The sequence below is a fragment of the Lutjanus erythropterus genome, chromosome 8 (assembly GCF_056507025.1).
Source record: "Lutjanus erythropterus isolate fLutEry1 chromosome 8, fLutEry1.hap2, whole genome shotgun sequence".
Classification (NCBI taxonomy): Eukaryota; Metazoa; Chordata; class Actinopteri; order Lutjaniformes; family Lutjanidae; genus Lutjanus; species Lutjanus erythropterus.
In genome coordinates, this window is record NC_139324.1 from 25,115,350 (window position 1) to 25,137,527 (window position 22,178).

Genomic DNA, 22,178 nt, shown 5'->3' on the forward strand with positions numbered 1-22,178 from the left:
CTGCGTTCAAAAGCTTCAGTGAGCCATTTGTAAAATAATTGAAAATGGTAATGAATCCCTGCTATTACCAGGTCAGCAAAAAGACAATCTACTATTATGTTCACAATATAAAAGCCCAATTTCCCTTGATAGAGAGGAGCTGCAAGCAGGAATCCATGAACAGAAACATCAACATAAACTGCATATTACAGCTAAATTGAAGAGCATGTATGGTCAGTATAAATACTTAGTGTAGTTAGATTTTCAGGATTTTTTTTTTTTACATCTTCTTACTTTTACCTTTTAATTTTTACACAAATATTGGTACTTTAAATGTTCTTTAATAGGCCTGTTAGTTTAGCTTAAATGCATTTGAAGGAAATTATTACTTATTTTTATTTTGCATCATTGAGCGCTGCCCTCCAACATCAAGACCCGTGGGTCAATAAGAAAAAGACATAGACATGAGATGAAAACGACTTATAAGACATAATGAGACAATTATAAATTACGTACAAGACCTAAGATGAAAACTGTTAAAGACAACAACAAAAAAAACAATGTAAGTGATGTAACAAGATTAAAATGACGGAAAAGATGTCACAAGACAAAAATGACAAGAGAGGAAGACTTGACCGTGGAGATTCAGTTACCTTTGCACAAAAAAATATCCCTCAGAGGGCGACTTTTTACTTTTATACTTTGAGTGCATATCTGTACTTTTTAACTTTTCCTTGAGAAAAGAAGTTGAATCAGTACTTCTTCTTTTAACAGGTCTTTTTACACAAGTATCTGTACTTCTACTAGAGTAAAGACTGTGTACACTTTTGCCACCTCTGCATGTAGATAGTGTTAAAGGGATAGTTCACCTAAAAATGAAAATTCAGTCATTATCTAGCCACCCCCATGCAGACTGAAGGTTGGGTTTAGTTTTTTTAGTCCACAAAACACTGCTGGAGTTTGAAAGGAAAACGGTGTTGCAGAATCTCCAAAACCCACTGAAGTGAACAGTGACCAGTTTTCAGATGTAAAAAAACCCCAACAGAATAAAAATGTAAACTGCCTCTATACTGCTCATCTGGTGCAATTCTCCTAAAGCCCTGACATGCCACATTGACTAAAAAAATTGTATTTGTAATTTATACCATGTTTTTAGCCTGAATCAAACGGCATGTCAGGACTTTAGGAGACATGGCTTACACAGAACGTGCAGTATGGAGGCAGTTTGTGGTTTCTTTCCAGTTGTGTTTTTATGTTTGAAAACTCGTCATTATTCACTTAGAAAAACAGCGCTGCATAATCTCCCAAACAATCTGTGAAACTCCAGCAGTGTTTTGTGGCCTCAAAAACTAAACCTGACCTTCAATCTACATGAGGATGAGTAGATGGTGACTAAATTTTCAGTTTTGGCTGAACTGTCCCTTTAAGGCAAATGCCTTTGAAGCCATAATACGTAACATTTTCTTTAAAAAAAAAAATGTATATTTAGGTATATTTATTTATATAACCATTATACATTTCAATCATCACTTATGGTGTTGTTTGTATCTGTGGAGACCCTGCTCTCTGTTTGTATTTCCTTATTCTCTCATTATTTTACTTTTGCTGATATTTACCAACCCAAAACATCAGTATTTGATATCCTGGCAATGAGACTCAACAAATCCTACTGATTCGACCTTTTGATATGACCATAAACGAGGTGAAAAGGTTTCCAGTTTAATAAGTTACTCTTTGTTATTGTGACATAAATGTGGCGGACTCCGCCACTTCTCACCATACAGTACCATTCACCTCATCTGCTCTTTCCCAGCAAAGAACAAGAACTGTGACAGCACCAGGGAGTACATGCAGATAAAATCCATTTGGCAAATAAGTAATTACACGAAACAATGCAGGGAGGCCACAATCTGCGGTGTATTAATGTGCGACTCGGAGAACTAATGGCTTCTCCGAGAATCATGTCCTGTTTGTTGAAGTAAGTACTGAACCACATTGAAACATCACCATTTGGAGGTCACCAAACCTGTAAATGAATAAGATATGAGAAGATGCATTTAACTCTAATTAGTATTGACGTTGTGTTTGGGGAAAGATACTGCAGGGAAATTATGTTCAAGGCTGGTGGAGAGCAATCAGCCTGCAAATGGACGCTGTGATGCATCACTTCAATATAAAACCAGAGTGATGCCACCATTCAATTTGACATGATTGCCTTTAGGAATGGTAATAGTTTCAAAGATGACAAACATTTGCAGAACAAGTAGGCCTACTGAAGGTTTCCCCTACATGTAGCTATTCAATATATTGATTTTATGACTATTGTATGTACATCCTTTTTGTAAGAACATGTCTTGTCATTGTTTTTAACAGGGAGGGAGGCAAATTCTCGCAGTTTCTCTGACAGATGTGAAACAGAAAAGAATCTGCCATGATCATAGAAGATGCTAAATTAATTACACCTTAGGGAATAAATAGTCAATTATTATTTAAAAAATTCAAATCAGTTCATCGGCAGATGAGCTTCAAATGCAGTAACAACATATCAAAATATAACAAGGTAACATAAAAACATAGTAACAAAATCATGTAGTTAAAATATCTGTATATGACAAATATGTCAAAGTATTAAATGGTAAATATCACTAGAGTCTTTTAGTAAAATAAAAAAAATAAAATATTTGTAAAATACAAAAAATATTAGTAAGATATCCAGCAAAATATATTAAAATTTCAAAAAAAAAAAAAAAAAGTTTTTTAAAAAAATATCTGAGAAAAAGGTGAAATATCAGAAAATATCAGTTATGTATCCAACATATTTGTTAAATATCCCCCCAAATATCACTGAAAACTCAATATCCGAATTTCATTAAGATATCCAGAAAAATATTAGTTAAATGTTGGAAAAATATTATTAAAATATACAATATCTGAGAAATGTTCTGTAAAATATTAGTCTCAATTATTAGTGACATATATATATACTAAATATTCCCCTGAGTCTCCAAAAATGTTAGTAAAATGTGCTAAATACCCTCCAAAATATCAGTAAGGTCTCCAAAATATTAGTACAATATTCAAAACAAATGATTAAACTATACAGAAAAAATCTGTAAAATCTCAGAAAAATATTCAACAAAAATCAAATAAAAGTCAAATATCCAAGAAAATATTGGTAAAATATTTGCAAAAATTAAAAAGAAATGCAAGCAGCTTCTCACAACCCAGTAATCAACTCCTTCTACCTTGGATTTATAATATATTTTAAAAAATGTAAATCTTAAGAGTCAAGTTGGACAGAGATGTACAGCACACACACATGCACACACACAGACTACATGCTTTCATTTCAGACTCAGGAGAGTCAACAGGCGAGCAGCTGCTTGGAGGTGATACTATTCAAACAACATAAGTCGCCTGTCATCCTACGAGTTGATAATTTCCCTCAGGTAAACTCAAGCGCACCACTTTCTTAATCTGTCAAGTAACATAACAGGAGTCCTCTGGAGAAATGTGACTTTCAGCATTTGTGATATGAAGAAAAATCACATTAATGCTGGTTGTTAATTGAAAATGTCGACTAATCTGCTGACAAACGGACAGTGGAGGCTGCATGAGCCATTTGTACATGCAAGGCCGATCCAGGCTGACTAATGAGTGACGCTGTTCTGTGAATGTGAATGAAGAAACTTCAGCTTCTGATTAATTTGTGAATAAAACATTTCAGTCAAGTTTACTGTCCTTGTGCCACAGGTTCAACTCTTATTAGCACTTCCCCTCAGATGTGCTGCATTGTCATGAAAGAAATTAATGAATTCTGATAACAGAATGTCACAACACTACCCGAATATCACAGTGGCCTTGATATACAAAGGACAATAGGCTATCATTGAACAAATCACACAGTCAAATCAGACACCACAGCCATATTCAGATAGATAGAGCACCTTATTAACACCAGTAGGAAATTGAAATGTTACAGCAGCTGCAAGAGTCTCACAGCAAAAACTATATGAACGCACACCTAGATTATTAACAAAACAGAAAAAGACTAAAAACTTAAACTAAAAATAGGGACCATTCTCACTTATATTCAACAATAGTAAGCAAAAGTAGGGAAAAATAACTTTTTTTACATTTTCCCTTATATCTCAGTCATATTTTTATATAGGAAACATACATATGTGCACTAATTAATACAACTGATATTTTCACTAATAAGGACAATATTGAATTAATTACAAGATGTCTCCTTGGCGAGGGCAGTTGAAACCTTAAATCACATTAACTCACTGTATCTCAACTAAAATCACACCTCAAAGTAATCACATTACTGTAGCATTGAATAATGTTACCACTTTTTTTTTTTTTTTTTTTTAGATTTTCAAAAGTACGTTTCTATTTTTGCTAGAAACTTGGCAGCTATTCCAGTGGTGACTAGACATTAATTATTTTTTAATTGAGTTAAACGGCATTTTACGTTTCAGTTTAGTACAATATGTTCATTTCTAACAGAAATTTCAATTCAAACAAAGTGCTTACATTGGGCCTTGTGGCTCTGTGGCAGTCTTATAGTGTTAAAAAAAAGCCATGATAAAATCTGGTATGCTAGCAGCAACACCTATATTAGCATAGTTTGTTCATGTTCACGTTTCAGCGATAATCTAGATATACTTATGCTTCTGCTAAAACTTTTATGATGCCTTGATACTAATTTTGTCTGGCTTTTTTGTTAAACCAGTTACAAAGTGTCCTTGCATTCCTTCAAAGTTGCCTTTAAATTTAATATTATTGTTATTATAAAATTATAGTAACTTTAAATTCACAGTAGAGAGCAGAAGAAAATACTGTACATCCAAACAGTAAATTTCATACCTCCAAATCAGTTTTTTGTTGACAGAAAATTACACAGTATTTCTGTAGTACTTACAGTATGTTAAAGGTTGCAGCCCATCTAAAGCACTGGAGGATTTGAGTATGTTACAACTGTCCCCAGTCTCCCCTTTGTGGTAATAACTAAAAGTAAAGTCTTTTCAGGAAAAATAAACGGCATTTAAGAAAACGCGTTACTGGGTTCCATGTTGGAAACAAAAGGCCCTGATTTAAGAATAGGTGACAGAGAAACACTTAAACTCTTCCAGTTCCAGTAAAAACAGCAAAAACATTCTCTAATCTGTGTTTCCTTCTTATAATTCTGCAATCAACAAAATCTCATAATGGTATCTAAAATAAATTTAGTGTCCTGCGGGATCCTGCAAACAAAAAACACACAGCTTTCCTGTCTTTTACATCACTGCAGATGTTTTCTGTAATACTGTAATCCTCCTGGTTGAACATCTTTGTATGAACAGTTTTACCCTCGCACATCTGCAGTGCTGTCATCACAGATCAGCTCCATGGCCTCCGTGAGTGTCTGTTGACACTAAAGTTGTGTTTGTAAACTTCCCATCATCACGCTGAATCCCGTCCTTTGAGGAGTGGAGACGATTTTGGAGGATAAACTGTTGATATCCTTGGATGGACTCAGGAATGAGAAACTTCAAAACCCCTCTGCACATTTTCCCATTGGTCTTTTTCACAGAAGACATTCTGACTTGTTACAGAAGCCATGACAGTGTGACAGTGAGTCAGCATGCACAACACCAGGGCCCTAAAAATGAAGCAGATAAATGGAATGCGGCCATAATTAATTGTATTATTTACGGCTGTGTTTTGTCACAATGACTTCTGTGAACAAGGCCTTTCTTTCTTCCCTCTTTGCTGCCATTTTTGACACCCAGCAGGTTTGTGTCTCTTCACGTGTGACTTCATACTTTTATGGAGTGAAAGGTTTTCCAACTCTGCATATTCTTACAGAGTGAATGAGCTGATGAAACAGGGGCAGATGTATTTTCATTGGGATCAACACTGACAAAGTGGTATTTTTTTATTAGTTAATGTTCAATGATGTGCATTAGCTGGGAAGTTGAAGATCAACCTAAACACACTAACCGAGCTGAAATGAGCCGTCGATTCTGTTCCTGATAGAAGTTTGTTTATGAATTATTTTAACATTTGTTATTGTTTTTGACTGATCTGTATTTAATTTTGTAATACAGGCTTTTTTCCATGTTTATAGGCCAAGATTTTTAAGGATATTGGTCCATGCAATTCCCTTCTTGTGTAAACATCATTAATCTATCTTTCTGTCTCTATTGTTTATATTCAATCTAATTCACAACATATTTCCTTTAGTTTACTTTCATCTTAAATACTACTCATCTTCCTGTGTCTATCCTCCATTAGTTTAATTTGCTCTAATAACTGTTTTTGTTGTGGTCAGCACTTTTTTCTTCAGCCCTTTTTTTTTGCAGATGAGCCTTAAGGCTGCTTTAATTCCTTCCCATTAAACAAATTTCTTATCTTTTAAAAGTTAGGTTTTATTTTTAGATTTACTCTTCTTTAAATGTTATTTTAAGAGAGATTGTTGCAATGATGTGACATATTTACTGAGCCAGTGGTACAACTTTTAATCAATGCTACATCATAATCATAATCATAATCATAATGTTCAGTGTGGTATAAATGTATAGAAATAATAAATGTAACCAAAGCATTTACAGCCACAATACAGTTGTAGTTATTAAATACAGTAAAATACCTGATTTATTTTCAATGTACTTGTTACTCATTGTATCCAGTTAATTTAGTTAAGTTAATAAAAGTCAGATTATTTAAAAATAATTCTTTTCAAAGAAAGATGAGTTATGGGTCTTTTAATATTTATTCATTTCATCTCAATGTTCGTTTACTGTCAAGTTCCCTGCTTTAAGGTGAAATCTGCACTCATTCTCTGCTCTTGAGTAACAATAGATCTTCTATAAAAAGGCGCTGCTCTTATGTAAGAGTTTTTGCTTTGTTAGAGCAAAACTGGTCGAAATGCATGTGAACAACTCAATATAATATGTGTTGTATTGTGTTTTTGCAGTTTGCACCTTGGGGTCACCATAAAATGATTCACTAGATGGCAGCATAGTACAGACAAGTGTTAAACTGTGTGCCATCAGTTTAGTTACTGTAACAATAAATTTGAAGGATTCTTTTCCAACAAAAATGTTCTCAAACACCACATTTATCAGTAACTCTTTCAAACAGCATGTAAAATGAAGCCTAGAAACATAACTTTGATCTGCTGGAGTGATTTATTTTACTGTAATGTGCTCCTCGCCCAGGGCCAATCCTGCCAGCCGACAAATGATGGGAGTGGTGAAAGAATTCGTCTGTGGTTTACATCAGTATTAGGGCAATGTTTGAGAGAATCCACGCAAGATTAAATAACTGTAATCCAGCATCAGTTCAGCTTCCTTCCTGTCATATTTCTGTTATCCCCTTTGTTTTAGATGGGTTTCTGATCATTCAACACGCAGATGATGGTTTCTTCATGATGCATCCTGTATAACATGAGACTAACAGAGCTGCAGTGACCCAATTATCTCTCTGGGCAGAGTCACGAGGGTGTGCATAGCTGCTCTTTGTTTTTCCATTCCCAGAGTTAAATCTGTCTGTTGAGTCCTCCAAATCTGGCCACTCCCGACTCTTTTTACACTTAACACCACCAGAAATCAGGGGCAGCAGATGCAATTTGTAGCGCCGCTCCACCGCAGCTGGACTCTGTCTTCGCACTCCACTTCACGCTCGAGTTTTTCTTTTTTTCCCCCCTCCTAAATCCTCTCTTTTTCCACATGGGCTTGAGGAGATAACTAGCCTGGATGTAACTTCCTGCCCAGCCCCCAGCTGTGCACGGAGCTGTTTTGTGACTGCCCTCCGCCTGAGGCCTCGGGGGCGATAAATTACATTAGCTCAGCGCTGCTTACATGTTCATCACTCCCCTTGACCTGCACAGCCACTTCTCTTCAGGCTGTTTTGACTCATAAGCAGTGGTGATCTCTTGTGTTTGCGGAGCCTCCAGCAGAGACTGACATACCTCCAAATACCCTCCCAAAGCATGACATTTATTTTGTTAAACCCTGTCGAGAGCTTCCTTGATTAGAGGCCAATTTTAAGATCCAATAAAAGCTGACGTTACCAGAAATACTCAGTCAAGATGCGGATTAGTGCAGAAAAACACTGGCTAAAAAAACTCAATCACAAACATATTTTGTCCCTAAGTGGCATATGTTTTGTCTTGTAAGCAGGGTTTAGTTTTATAAGCAAGTTGAACAGATTAAATTCTTTTGATAGCCTTTTGTGGGTAGTGGTAAACAATATGTTTCTCTGAATTTTTTCACTGAGATGGCAATGAAAAATGACTTTCCACTTCTTCTCAAATACTAAACCAGATGTTAATTCCACAAACCTCATCTGTTGTTCACTTCACTACAAGGTCAAAGTCTCAGGAATAGTTGTATTCTCTGAGTTCAAAGGGATTTCATTTCACGTATGCTTACTGTATATTTTATACACAGACTGTTGCTGTAGTAAATACCCTGGACGCTATGATTACATTTGCAGATGACACCACCTCCGTCGGCCCACTGAAACAGGATGAAGTCAAACCCAGTCCAACTCTAAATGACTTTGTCGACAATTGTGAGGCCTCTCATTTGAATCTTGAACATATCTAAGACCAAACGACTGATTTTAGATTTTAGTCATGATGCTCCACCACCCGCTCTATTCAAGAGAGGAGTCTGAGGCAGCAAGTATAAGTAGGGGAGAGCAGTGCATTGTGTTACATGGGTAAGTTATCACCCTGTCCAAAACCAGAGGACACTATCTAAATAATTTAACAGTTACTGCATATCGTTGAATGTGTATATGTCACTGTAATCTGAGGAGAGAACAAGTTCCATATCTAAAATTATATAAATAAACTCCACTATTTATGTAATAAGTCTTTGATAACTAAGAAAGTTCTGCTATATTATTTTTGCACAGACTAGAGGAGAGAAAAGGTGTTCCTGATACCAAAACCACAGAATCCTGCACTAAAGCTCACTTGTGCTATAGTGAGAAACATCACACGTCACTCTGGGGCAAGTCCTCTCTGTGTTTTGGGGGAAAAATTTGCTCCTGCATGCATTATCCAGCCGCTGCTCCGCAGAGGACGACTTTGTTAGCGCCTAACGTTGGTGGTTGCAACATGTAAACAACAGAGTGTGTGCTGTCATACTGCTTCACGCAGTCTTAGTAGTAGTACATAAATTATGTGGCCACAAAATGGTCAAAATATACTGGTGAGTGCACAATAAGCCTTTAATTAGAAAAATGTCTCTCTGTTGGAGTATGCAAACAGAAGGGAGAAAGTAAATAAGGAAGGAAGCAAAAATGAGTGTGGAAACCCTCCACTTTTATATGTGTTCTTATTTGTAGAAAAATATTATGTGACAGTTTACCCTGCTTAGAGTGAAAACTTACCTGGTGACGGGGAAACTTAGGTCAAATGCACATTCTGTACTTAACCTTTTATTGCCTTATTTTTGTATTATATAAGTTAGAAGTGAAAATCTAACGATTTTATATTTGTACACAAGAATTATTTATTCAGTTTAATATGGGAAATGAGTTGCCTTGATGCACTGAGATTGAGAAATTAAAGTGAGAGCAAAAGGTGTGAGAGGATGCCCTGGTCTCCCCTATCTTGGTCTTATTATTGATCACAAATCCTCCTGGGACTAATGTGATGATGCTATTTTTAAGAAGGGACAACAGCACATTTACTTTATTGGAAAACTGAACTTTTTTAATGTTGATAACAAAATTACTCTGTTTTAGATGTTCTTTTATTGAGAATATCATGTCCAAATTATTCACAAACTATCCAAAGTACTCACAGGAACAAAGACCTGAGGGAAAATCATGGGTCAACCACAGTCTGACGTGTACCACCTGTACCTGACTACACCTGACCAGGCTGACTGAGAGTGGACACAAGGTCTGCATGGACACTTCGCACCATCTCTCAGTGGAGTTAGAGCCACTCCCGTCTAGTAAGAGATATAGATACCCCAAGATCAAAACCAAGTGGGAAAAAAAAATCATTTATTTTCAAATAACTAAATTAACAAGATGCAGTTGGTATGGTGAGTGTGGAGATTGTAAAATACATGGATATATATTTTTTATGATAAGTGTTGCTGTATAATTATTGACATGCACTTAAATGCCGGCCTGGACTGTTAGTATATTTATGATGGTTGATACAGATGATCTTATCATACTATACTATTATTTTTTGCCTGATGTGCTTTTAGAGGGATCGTTCATCATGAAAATTCTGTCGTTATCTACTCACCCTCATGCCAGTTGAGGGTCAGATTTATTTTGGCAGTTTCACAGGAAAACAGTGTTGCAGAGGCATAAAAAACCCAACTGGAATAAAACATAAAATAACACCATACTGCGTGGCTCCAAGCTAAGGAGCTAAAGTGAAGATTTAGGAGACACCGAACCAGCAGTATGGAGGCATTTTACGTTTTTATTGTTTTTTTTATGTTTGAAAACTTGTCACCATTCACTTAAATTGTTTGGGAGATTCTGCAACACTGCTGGAGTTTCCTGTGAAACTCCAGCAGTGTTTTGTGGACTAAAAAACTAAATCTGACTGTATTTTCATTTCTGGGTGAACTATCCCTTTAACGTCTCAGTATATTCTTAGCTGTACCACAAATGACCTCTCAGAGGACATTAATGTCTTCTACATTTTCCAAGTCATATAAATACAGTATTTGTTGTCGTTATTTACATTCTTCCCTCATTTTCTATTGAATTATTTACTGATGTTCAAATGAACAATTTTGCTCTTTTTTTCACAGTTTTGAGAAGATTTATGAGGTACTTTCTCAAACCACTGAGGAGCAACTAACCCTTCAGATTATCATAATGAATCTCAGCAATTTCGGAGAACTTTCGTGTTTTGTTGATTTTTGGAGGCCACAGACAAAAACAGCGGTGTTTCTACCAACACAACCACAAAATATATAACACCATAAATAAATTTATCTAAATAAAATTGATCTCTTCCTGCTTCTTTTCAACAGGCTAATGTATGACTCAGTGTAACTCAGACTGGTGCTGTATGTCTGATTTCATGGAGACTTCAATCAGCCATTGAGAACAACTATAGAGAAATATGTTCTCATGGATGATCTCATTAACTTATGTAGGTCACGTAGAGGCATCAGTATTACATTGAAACTGTTTCGTAACAGTTAAAAGCTTATTTTAGTAGCTTAACGTACAGTATAATCATCAGAGAATATAATCATCAGTTCAGTATTTCTGTATTTATGAGTAATAAAATTGCACAATGTCTCTGTGCAAAGCATAAAGGTACAAAACACACTGAGAATATTTTATCTGCATTTGCTGATTCATTGGTTTTCTGGGGAAACAGCCCCATGTGTCCATACTGCAGTGAGCACCCACAGATTTAACCACAAAACATTTGAGCTGGAAGAGTTTAACCTTACTGAGCCTTTTCATTAAATGTGTGCAGTGACTGCATGTTTGCAGACACATTTCCAAACATCTGTTTATCCTAAGAAAGGTATTTGGAAAGACTGAAGTAATCAATTCAATTATCTTGAGCACACATTCAATACTTGACTGCTCATCTCCCGGAAAAGGGGATATTTTGTGATGTGTCATATAATTTTTAAACTCTTAATTATTTAATCACCAATATGACCTAAGAGTTTTTGGCATTGGACTTCTGTTATGCAGCATTATGAGGTGACATATTAATAAAAAAAAAACTTCGATCTGATGCCAACTTCGCTCTGAGTTTGCCTTAAGCCGCCTCTCATTTTGAACCCATTCAGGGTGTCTGCCATTTTCTCTGTGGTTTGTAACCATGGTGGCTGCTGTGTTTGGTACAGCGCTTCAACAGCTTCTCTTTATTTGCAATTAGACGCTGCAGGATTACCTCAATTTGCCTCTCCTGCCTGCCATCATCCCAGTTTCACTGAGCGTATTCTTAATTAGAAACATAACATGAATTAGAACAGAAAAAATTGCTTTAAGACATGCTTGGTCTTCAGCTGTAGAGCTTACAGACTGTGTAACACTCTGTCTATTGAAATCAGACAGACTACATCATTAGCATCTTTTAAATCCTCCCTTAAAATCTTCTTTTAAAGGAAGGCATTTATGACATTTGTGGGTTTTATCACTTAATCTACTATCTTCCTTTTAACATTTGTTAAAGAGGTAATATGTACAACATTTGCGTAGTCTAAATAGTGAGCTGTAGCCATGGACAGTATATTAAATAGGTTGAAATCCTATTTAACATACTGTGTATGGCTAAAGCGAGTCGCTTCTTCCCGTCTGCTCTTCCTCAGACTCGAGGAAGCTCTGGCAGGCTGCAGGAGTGCAAGATGAGTGCAACACTGTAATCTGACAATAACAAGCGATGATGAGTCCTACACCATAAATTTATCAGCTGCTTATGACTGACAGTTGTCTGTCAATGTAAAATTAAACCTGTTGTCCTGAAAATAAAAGCATACAGCTTTGAAAATACACACTCTGGAGTTTGAGTTCAGTGACTGCCTGTCTTACTTCCTGCCAGACTCTGTTAACATATTGTTCAATTTAACCTGTATAAACATCTACTCCTCCTCCTACAAGATTATTAATGATTATTGTGACTCCTAAAGAGACACTTAGTAATTAAGCAAACATTCAGCACTAATTTTAACCCAGATAAATTGTATCAGATATTCTCATCCTTTTAGATTCTCAGCTTTTATTGTTTTTCCTCCTTGGTTATTTTTATTGCTGCTATTTTTTGAGGAAATTGTATTCTCTTTGTTCTTTTTTTAATTTTTTTTTCTCTTACAAGCCCCTGGCTTTTTTTCATCCTACATGTGATTTTTTTTTTTGTTATTGTATATTTCCCTCTCTTTAAATCTCTTTAAATAAAGAACAAAGTATTCATTTTTATTCACAAAATACTTCCAGAATGTAATTTAAGTGGACATGTCAGTGTTTTATTTCACCTATTAACCACTAATCTAGATGGCATCACAATTATAAAGACATGTTAAGATGATGAAGCTTTAATCGTGAGAAAACTAGCAGCTCAGCCACAGTAGCTTTTGTTGCAGTTGCTCTTTGCTCTGATTAAGGCTGCGACTAAAGATTTTTTTCATTATCAATTAATCTGCTGATTATTTTCACAATCAATTTATTAAAATTGTGAGGAAAATGCTAATCGCAATCTCCCAGAGCCCAAAGCGCCATCTTCAAATTGCTTCTTTGGTCCAACCAACAGTCCAGAACCCAAAGACTCTTCATTTACTATCATAATTGACAAAGAAAAGCAGCAAATCCTGACATTTAAGAAGCTAGAATGATCGATTGTTTGACACATTTGCTTGAAAAATGACTGAAACAATTAATCGATCATCAATATAGTGGGCAAATAATTTTCTTTGATTGAATAATCGATTAATTGGCTTGAACTGTTGCAGCTCAAGCTCTGACTGCTACATAACAAAGATTTAACAAAATAAAGAGCATTCCAAGAAACACTGCAGGTCTTTTTGCAGATTGCAGCATCTACCTCTAAAGTAACACATCATTCCCCTGGCGTATTGCTCTATAAGTGACACGGCCATATGTACGGTGTGATGTCGGATAAAAAGGCTTTGTCTGATGTGTTTTGTTTTGCCATGGTCCACCCTAATAACAGTTGCATGCCTGCTGTCTGCCAGCTGCCGTGCCTGCTGTAACAGCCAGCACAGTGCTGGAATGTTCCCATGCAGATCCTCTATTCACACACACACTGACATAAAGCTCATGTACTCACACTGAAAGAAAGTCAAAAAGCACAACAGAGACCTCCAATTTACCCGCATGCAGATTTCTAATAACAGTTTAATGTATATCATATTTAACTCGTAATGTGTCTGGAGAGCAGATTGCAGATCTGCATTGTTGGTGGCACACGAGCAGATTTACAGATGGAGGCAGGGTTGGGAGAGTTACTTTAAAAATGTAATCTGATAAAAATAATTAATTACCTGTTAAAAATGTAGTCAGCAACCTAATCCAAATTATTTTTGGATTACTTGAAATTGTTTAGCCTAATATAATGTTTTATGCTCAGGTTTATTAATTGGTTGTCCAGATATTCCTTCATTTGTTAAGCACAAACGCACATTTAGATAAATAGTGGTAATTATGTGCATTCAAACGTGCTTTCTTAAGTAATGTTATGCTATTCATGCTTCACACTCAAACTTAATGTAAATTAAATAAAGTAAATTGGATTCACATTAGCAGTTGTTCTGTGTAGCTAACATTAATATTTGGTCTCTAGCTAATACTACCAATTGTTCTGTGTAGCTAACATTAACAGTTGCTGTGTAGCTGGCATTTGCCCCCCACCCCACCCCACCCCACCAGTAGCCCGCCCTACTGTGCTGTGATTGGCTACTTCTACTGAGCTTTGATAGACGGTGTCTGTGTGATTGCCCCAGTTCTAATTTTGTGAAAGGGTCTATTTTTTATGATAAATCATGACTTTTTCCATTAACCTACACAAATGCTTTTTGTTCCTAAACCAACCATGGTACTTTTCTTACCTAAACCTACCCACATATTTTCTTGTCTAAAACAACCCAAGTAGTTTTTGTGCCTAAACCAAACCAAACTGAGACTGAAAACTGAAAATCTGGGTGAAAGTACTGTTTTTGATCCATTCGTCTACCACAACCACCTTCTATACTTCTCCAGCCACAGCACAGTTACCACAGTAGGGTGGACTGAGGTGGCACAGTTCAGAGGAGAAAAAACACAAACGTGGAGCTAATATTAGCAGTTAGTCTGTAGATCAATTAGATCTGAATTAGATGTCAATTTCTTGAATGACCTCGTGCTGTTATGTGATGTTGTCACTCTTTTCTGATATAAAGTCAAAATAATGTTGAAATTTTCACCCAGTAAAACCATTTTTTCCACTAGAGGTCTTGATTGACTGTAAGATCAGCTGGTATCACTGAGACCGGGACAGCTCCTTTTTTTTTATCCATTCATTTTTTATCCTAACCTGACTTGCTGACACTCACACTATGGCAACCCAAAAGTGACACGGAAAGACAAAAGAATAAATCAAAGTGTACAGTGGATTTTAAATAAAAATATATATGTTTTAGGAAGAAGGATGATATTGTCTTTGTAACGCCTAAGTTGACCAGTTAAATATTTGCCTTTTGGAGTCTTTTGTGTTTGCCATGTTGGGCAGATGCCCTGTTTGGCCATGAAACAGCCCATTGAGAGTTGCCACTTGGCCACCAGTGAATAGGCTGGATTGGATTAGGGGGTGCTCAGAACTCCTTGGATACCGGATACCAGCACACTGGAGTGATGGTGATTGGCATTGTTTCTGCAAAGGCCTCATCTTTGTGAAAGACTGAGATTTATTCCACAGTCCACAGACGTAATGTCAAGCATGTGAAATATCTTTAAAATCACACACCTCATGTCTCCATGGGTATGGAGAGACGTTACTTTAGTTTTTTCTCCACAGACACTGCAAGTCTATAGACGTAAATGTATGCACAAACAAGTGACAAAGTCTTTTGTCAGTTTTTCTTTCCACTCTTTAGTCTTCTCGTCTTCACTTTTCATTTATTAGCATTACAGTCGAGTCTCGGAGTTGAGCACCTGCGACACAAAAAATTAATCCCCAGTGATCTCTGGAAAACTCGGGAGGTATTTTAAGAATTACCGCTCTTCTGAAGGTATACCAGATTCTGACAGACCCTTCTAGCAATCTGGATTTAAAAATATTCACTCTGTTGCACAATAACAAACTTTTTAATCCATTTACCAAGTTCCAATATGATACTGAGATAGATGTGTATATGTGCTAAATCTTGTGTATAATGTATTCATATTTTTTGTTGTACAAAGTGAGTAAGGAGATACAATATTTTCTGGCTATCTGGATTAGGAAATACAGTCTCAATTTGAAAAACAAATTAAAAATCTTTATTATACAGTGAATGAAATGTATTTTCATCACTCCTAAATCAATCATTTCTCTGGCCTGTAGTGTTATTTATCAACCCAGATTGTTTTGATATGAGTTGCAGTTTTGGAGGTATCGGCAGTAGAGATGTCTGCCCTCGCTCAAATATAACTAGACCAGATGTCACTCAACTTGAGTGCTCAAAGCAAAAAAAGAAAAAGAAAAAAATTGAAAAACTCAACAGTGATTTGTTTTCAGAACCTGCTTATTCATGGCAATCCACAGACCTTGTTGCAATATTTAACACCGGATGTATTAGTCTAATGTTGCAATGTGCAAGGAAGGTGGCTGATAATAATAATAAAGTTTATTTATAGAATTTCTATACTTTTATTTATATATAATTATCCAAACTTGGTCTGCAGACTATAGGTAGCCTACAGATAATCTAACAGGATGTAAATACTTTTGTCTCTTCCTGTATATTCTCTGAGGGCTGCAAAAAACTGTCCAATTTGACTGCAGCTTTTTGTCACAACCTCCTGCTACGGCCACCTGGTCTTATCTGCTTTCCGCTCTCGTCATACACATACATGTGTGGTGATATGATTAGCTTGTATAGTGTGGTAGAAAGAAAAGAGTGCCAACTAGCCCCAATACATTTGAGAGAAGGCAGACATCTCTACAGCCGATGTCTCTAAAACTCTGTAACTCACAACAAAACAATCTAGATGGATAAATAGCACTACAGGTAAGAAGAAAAATATGTATTGTTGATGGGCTGAACTGTCCCTTTAAAAGAGTGGATTTTTAAAAATTACCTTCAAAAATGGCAACAAATGTCATTCAAGAACTGTGGAGGTAGCTGGATCAAGGATCAATTTTCTGATAAACAAATACTTTGCTGGACTTTGCAGCTCTGATGGTCTCTGACCTGTGATAATACCTCATCTGACTGCTGATAACATGTCGTCCTCAGCATTGAGCTGCTGAACAGTCGCTCAGAGGAACATTGCTTAATCTCGATCGAAATCAGTTTATTTGATCACCTTCCTGATAATGTGTATGATAATCCAAGCATCTCTCTCTTATGTTTAGAGGAGGACTTTGTGTGCAGGATTTGCAGGAATGCTTCAAGATAAAGTGGCTCAGGATAAGTGAAGAGTTATAGTATTCCATTTTTTAATTAGTTTTTATTTTATTGCATTTTTAATTTGTATTTACTTTTGTTCTTATTAATTTTCTTTATAACATGGTGGCATTTGTCAGGATGAGAAGGCAACGTGCACATCACATGCTTGGCCCCAAAAATCCATTTCAAAGAAAAAAGTCACATAGTTGACATAGTTCTTAAATACAGCCCACAACTGCCTGATAGTCCACAGCTGTGTTGGAGATGTGTCTATAGTCACAGGCAACAGCTCACTCAGTCAAAATCCTCAACTATCAAAATAATAAAGCATCCACAAACTATTGTGCAATTGTGCGCTGTAGTCCTTGTGACTGATATGTCAGCACTTTTTAAATAATCAGTGCAGAGGGGATAAGTGTGTGGGAATTGACTTTTCCCTTTGAAAACACTATTTGTTGGGTTCAAGATTTAAGACGTTCCGAACATACAAAAACAACACTTTGTCATTTCCTCTCTATTTTTTTTATTTTAAGACATAATTTTATTATTTTATTTTAATTTTTCTTTATACACTTTTTAGTTTTTAGTTTAGTATCTTGGCTTAGTGACCAGCGGGCTTGGAATGTACTGGATTAGCCTACATTTAACGGGGTAACATAATGAGAATACAAAAAAAGTAACTGTATTCTATTACAGTTACAGAAAAAATAGGCAAACAGATTAGTCTGCTACTGATACATTTAGTAAAAAGGGAGATTATTGGCAGGATTATAATTTTAAAATAAAGAATGATAACATGCACATACATCACAGACATGAGTCTCACATCAGCACTGTGGTTTATCTTACAGTCAGTTCATTATCAGGGTCTCTGGTGAAAGAAACATCACAGTAGAGTTAAAGTTCTGTCTTCAGCTGTGAAAATGCTGTCATCATAAACAAACACTTACAGGTAAGACTAGCCGCTAATGTTAGCTACAGAAATCAACCAGTAACATTAACTACAGGAGCTAACCTCTAACATCAGCTACAGAAACCAACCGCTAATGTTCGCTACACAGGCCAACTGTTAGCTAGACAGACCAACCGCTAACATTTGCTTCTCAGACAACCTGCTAATGTTGGCTACATGGACCAACTGTTAACTGTAACTACAGAAACCAACCACTAGCGTTAGCTACACAGACCAACTGCTAACGTTAGCTACATAGACCCACTGTTAACCGTAACTACAGAGACCAACCGCTAATGTTAGCCACACAAAATCCATTAGCCTAGCTTAACCTGTCATTACCACTGCTGAAGAATATTTGGGGACTGTAGGTCGTGATGGTGTGAGTAAAAACACAAGGCCCAGACCTGAATGTCAGTTTGACTGTGAAAACTATATTACTTAACAAAATACATTAAAATGTACACAATTACACTAAATCTAAACAAGCATTCCTGCATAACAAAGGAAGGGATATTTTGAAACTATAACAAACATTAAATTGGGCAAAATAACATTACCATATTTAATACTGAGGTAATCCAAAAATAGTGGAAAGAAATCTAGTTACATTACTTTAATATTTTGATACTTGGATTGGGTTACTGACACTTTTTGCGAGGTAATTAGTGAAGTATCAGAATACGGCCAGTGAAACTTCTTGATGAGGACCGAGGAGTTTAAGGAGGAGGAGGAGGAGGAGGAGGAGGGAGCTCGGTCCTCCTCCCATCATCAGTAATCCCCTCTCCTCTGTGGTGACGTTACGCAGGCTGTCTCTCCAAAGGGACGCAGCTCTGAGTGTCGGAGCAGCCAGGCGGACAGTGTGCATCCCAGGACGCAACATCAGTGTAGCCGGGGCTCAACTTTCTGCTCGTCGCCTCACTTCGGACGCTTTGGAAACACTTAACGAAAGAAAAAAAAATGGGTAAGAGCAACTTTATTCAACCAACAAATGCTCCAGCGTGGCTGAAAAGGCGGATATAAACACCGCTTTTTTTCCCGTCCTGACAACATGCTTCAGACTTTTGTTGTGGTCGCTCAAACTTTCGGGGCGCGCCGATTGTTTTTAAACTGAACTGATTTTTAAAGTTTTATCGCTGCTGCAGAGACGTGCTGTTTACCTGACCCGGTTTCATGAGACTCGGTATTAGAGCAGCCTGCTGAAGCAACCTGAGGAAAGCGATTAGAGAGATTAAGTCTATCAGGATTCCCGCAGTCAACTCTGTGCAAAGTGTGCGGAGGTGTTAAGTCCAGATCGATTTCATCTGGGTCTCTTACTCATGCTTTCAACAGGGCCTGGACTGTTCAGCTATTTCACCAAAACTTGTTTTCTTATCAGGCTTTATTGATCAGCTGTGATCGATCATGTTGCAATTGTGAAACTAAAGGCTGCTGTGGTGATTTCCCCACCAAACTGCACATTGTTTGCTGGTAAAGAGTGACTAAAAGTTACTGGAAAACTGCTAACAAGCAACATGTTGTATTAGTCAGATGCTCCATAGCTGAAACCGTGTGTGTGTGTGTGTGTGTGTGTGTGTGTGTGTGTGTGTGTGTGTGTGAGTGTGTGTGTGTTTGTGATGGCAGGGCTTGTAATAGTTCTCTGATTGCCTGAGCTGAGTCTGTCCCATCTTTAAATCAGACCCAAGTGTTGACCATCTGTGCTCCCAACCTGGGGAGGGGGACGCCTGAGAGGAGTGAGGCGCTCATGCTCATGGATGTTCAGTAACTTCCTGTTAACTTTAAGGCTTTGAGACAGTGATAACCTGGGGGACAGATGGGATGGCAGACAGGGAAAACACTCAGCTTTCACACCTAATTGTTCCCATCCTGCACTGGACCAGATATTTGACAGTAAAATGACACAGAGTGGATCAGATAGTTGTGACTGAGTTGTTTGCTTAACTTTTGTGTTGGTTTCAGGACAACAGTTCACTGTTTCCCGTGAGCTCTTTGTATATTTTGCGCTTGTATCCCTTTCATGAGTCTGAAGTGGAAACACAGGTGACAGCGCTGACTGATTGATGAGATTGTGTGAAATCATATTGTAAAAATGCCTGTTTTGATCAAAATTAGCTTGCGTGTGCAATTGCATTTATTAGATCTGCCACGATTAGTCGATTAGTTGATTAGTTGTCAGCTACATTGACTAATCATTATTAGTAATTTCTTACAGGAAAAAGTCAAAATTCTCAGATTTTTGCTTCCAAAATGTGAACATTTTACTCCTCTACAATAAAAAAATTACTAAACAAATGCAGAAATGTGGCCTACGTACACTCTAGGCTGTCTGAAAGTAGAGTTGCAATGATCAGTTGATTAATTGATTAGCTGTCAAGTATTACAGTAATCACCAATTATTTTGATAATTAATCAATCTGAGACATTTTTAAAGAAAAAATGTCAAAAATCTCAGATGTTAGCCTCTCAATTATGAATATTTTCATGTTTTTTTTACTCTAAATAGCTAGATAAATAAATAACTAAATGTGGTGTACTCTCAGGGCTGCAATGATTACTCAATTTAATTGATTAGTTGTCAGCTATTAAAGTAATCACCAACTATTTTGTCATTTGACATTTAAGAAAAGTGTCCAATTGATCAGATTTTAGCTTATCAAATATGAATTTTTTCTGCTTTACTCCTCTATAGGGCTATTTTGTTGATTAATTGATTAGTTGTTTGACCCAATAAATGGTGAAATGTTGATCACTGTTCTCATCCTCAAATGTGTTGTACTGTCCACAACTCAAAGATATTCACTTTGGACAAGATATACATTTCAGACACTGAAATCAGATTATTTAGACATTCGTTCGTTAAAAAGTGACTCAAAACGATTAATTGGTTATCAGAGTAGTTGCAGAATAGTTTAATAGTTGATGACTAAATGATTAATCACCTAATCATTGCACTCTGCTATTATAGATAAATAAATTAAAAATACATAAATGTGTAATTAGTTCTCAACTATTAAATTAATCAGCAAGTATTTTGATAAGTGATTTTTAAGGAAAAAAAGTCAAAATTTCTTTGAATCCAGGTCAATATATTAGATTAATTTCTGATTTCTTTACTGTTCTGTGACAGTTAACTGAATAACTTAAGGTTGTGGACAGAGCAACACATATGAGGACGCCATCTTTGGCTTTAGGACACAGTGATCAACATTTTATGGACCAAACAGCTAATCAAGCGATCGAGAAAATGCCCGACGGATTAATCGACAATGAAAATGATCGTCAGGCGCAGCCCTATAGCTTTATTGGCTTGTGTTGTTTGTGGTGGTGCAGCTGAGGCCGGGGGAGACAGAACACTGTGTGCGAATGTGTATCAATGCTCATTAATTCGCCCTGAAGCTCCTCACAGAGGCGTCTTTGTCCTCCTAATTTGGAGCCGCTCCTTTGTGCGACTTCAGTGGCTCTTAATGTAGAGAGAGAAGTTCACTGAATTGCAAGTTTCAGAGCGGGGTACCCTGTGAACTAATTCCCCACAGACCCTCTTTCACTGTCTCATAGAGGATATTACTCTGCGTGGCAATCGACCTTTGTGCATTGTCCACTTGCTAAAGCTCCCATTTTACATTCAAAGATCCTCTGTGGGCCTTTCAGGAGATATAGTATAGCCTGTTGTTGTGGGCATGAGGGGACTAATTTGGAGATTTGCTAGTTGCTGGAAAGGTCGCTGCTGGTTGAGTCAGAGAAGCGGATATCAGACCGCTGTGCTGTGATTTGCCGTGTTTCATGTGAAAAACCTTTAAAAAACGGATTAACTGTGTGTTCATGAAGCCCAAAATAAACAGGATGTCTTGAAGCTGATTGTGTGTGGTGTTAGCTGCTGAGTGAAGATGTCATTCAGAGGTTATATAACTTATGTCTGATTTGATTTCACGGTGACCTTCACCTCGCAGAGGGGCCACATGTTTTTCAGAGAGCTTCTCCTCTGTCCTCGCGGTGAACAGTTTAACAGCGCATTTGGCCCGTGTGAAGGATGTGGGAGGATAACTTGGCGTCAGTCCGCGGAGCTCAATTCAGAGGAGGAGACGGCACAGTCATTTTCCACAAATATCTTGTTAGGTTCTTGGTGTTGAGTCCTGTGACAATTAGCCACCCAAAAC

The 22,178-nt window shown here is 36.9% G+C and overlaps 1 protein-coding gene across 1 annotated transcript in view; it reads left to right on the forward strand.

The window, feature by feature from the left end:
• Window positions 1–18,813: 18,813 nt before the first annotated feature.
• gpm6bb (glycoprotein M6Bb) overlaps window positions 18,814–22,178 on the forward strand; it is a 48,081-nt gene continuing 44,716 nt past the window's right edge. The window contains exon 1 of the mRNA XM_084725018.1: window positions 18,814–18,988. Coding sequence (XP_084581144.1) covers window positions 18,985–18,988 — 4 coding nt within the window. The 5' untranslated portion in view covers window positions 18,814–18,984. The remainder of the gene's footprint in view (window positions 18,989–22,178) is intronic.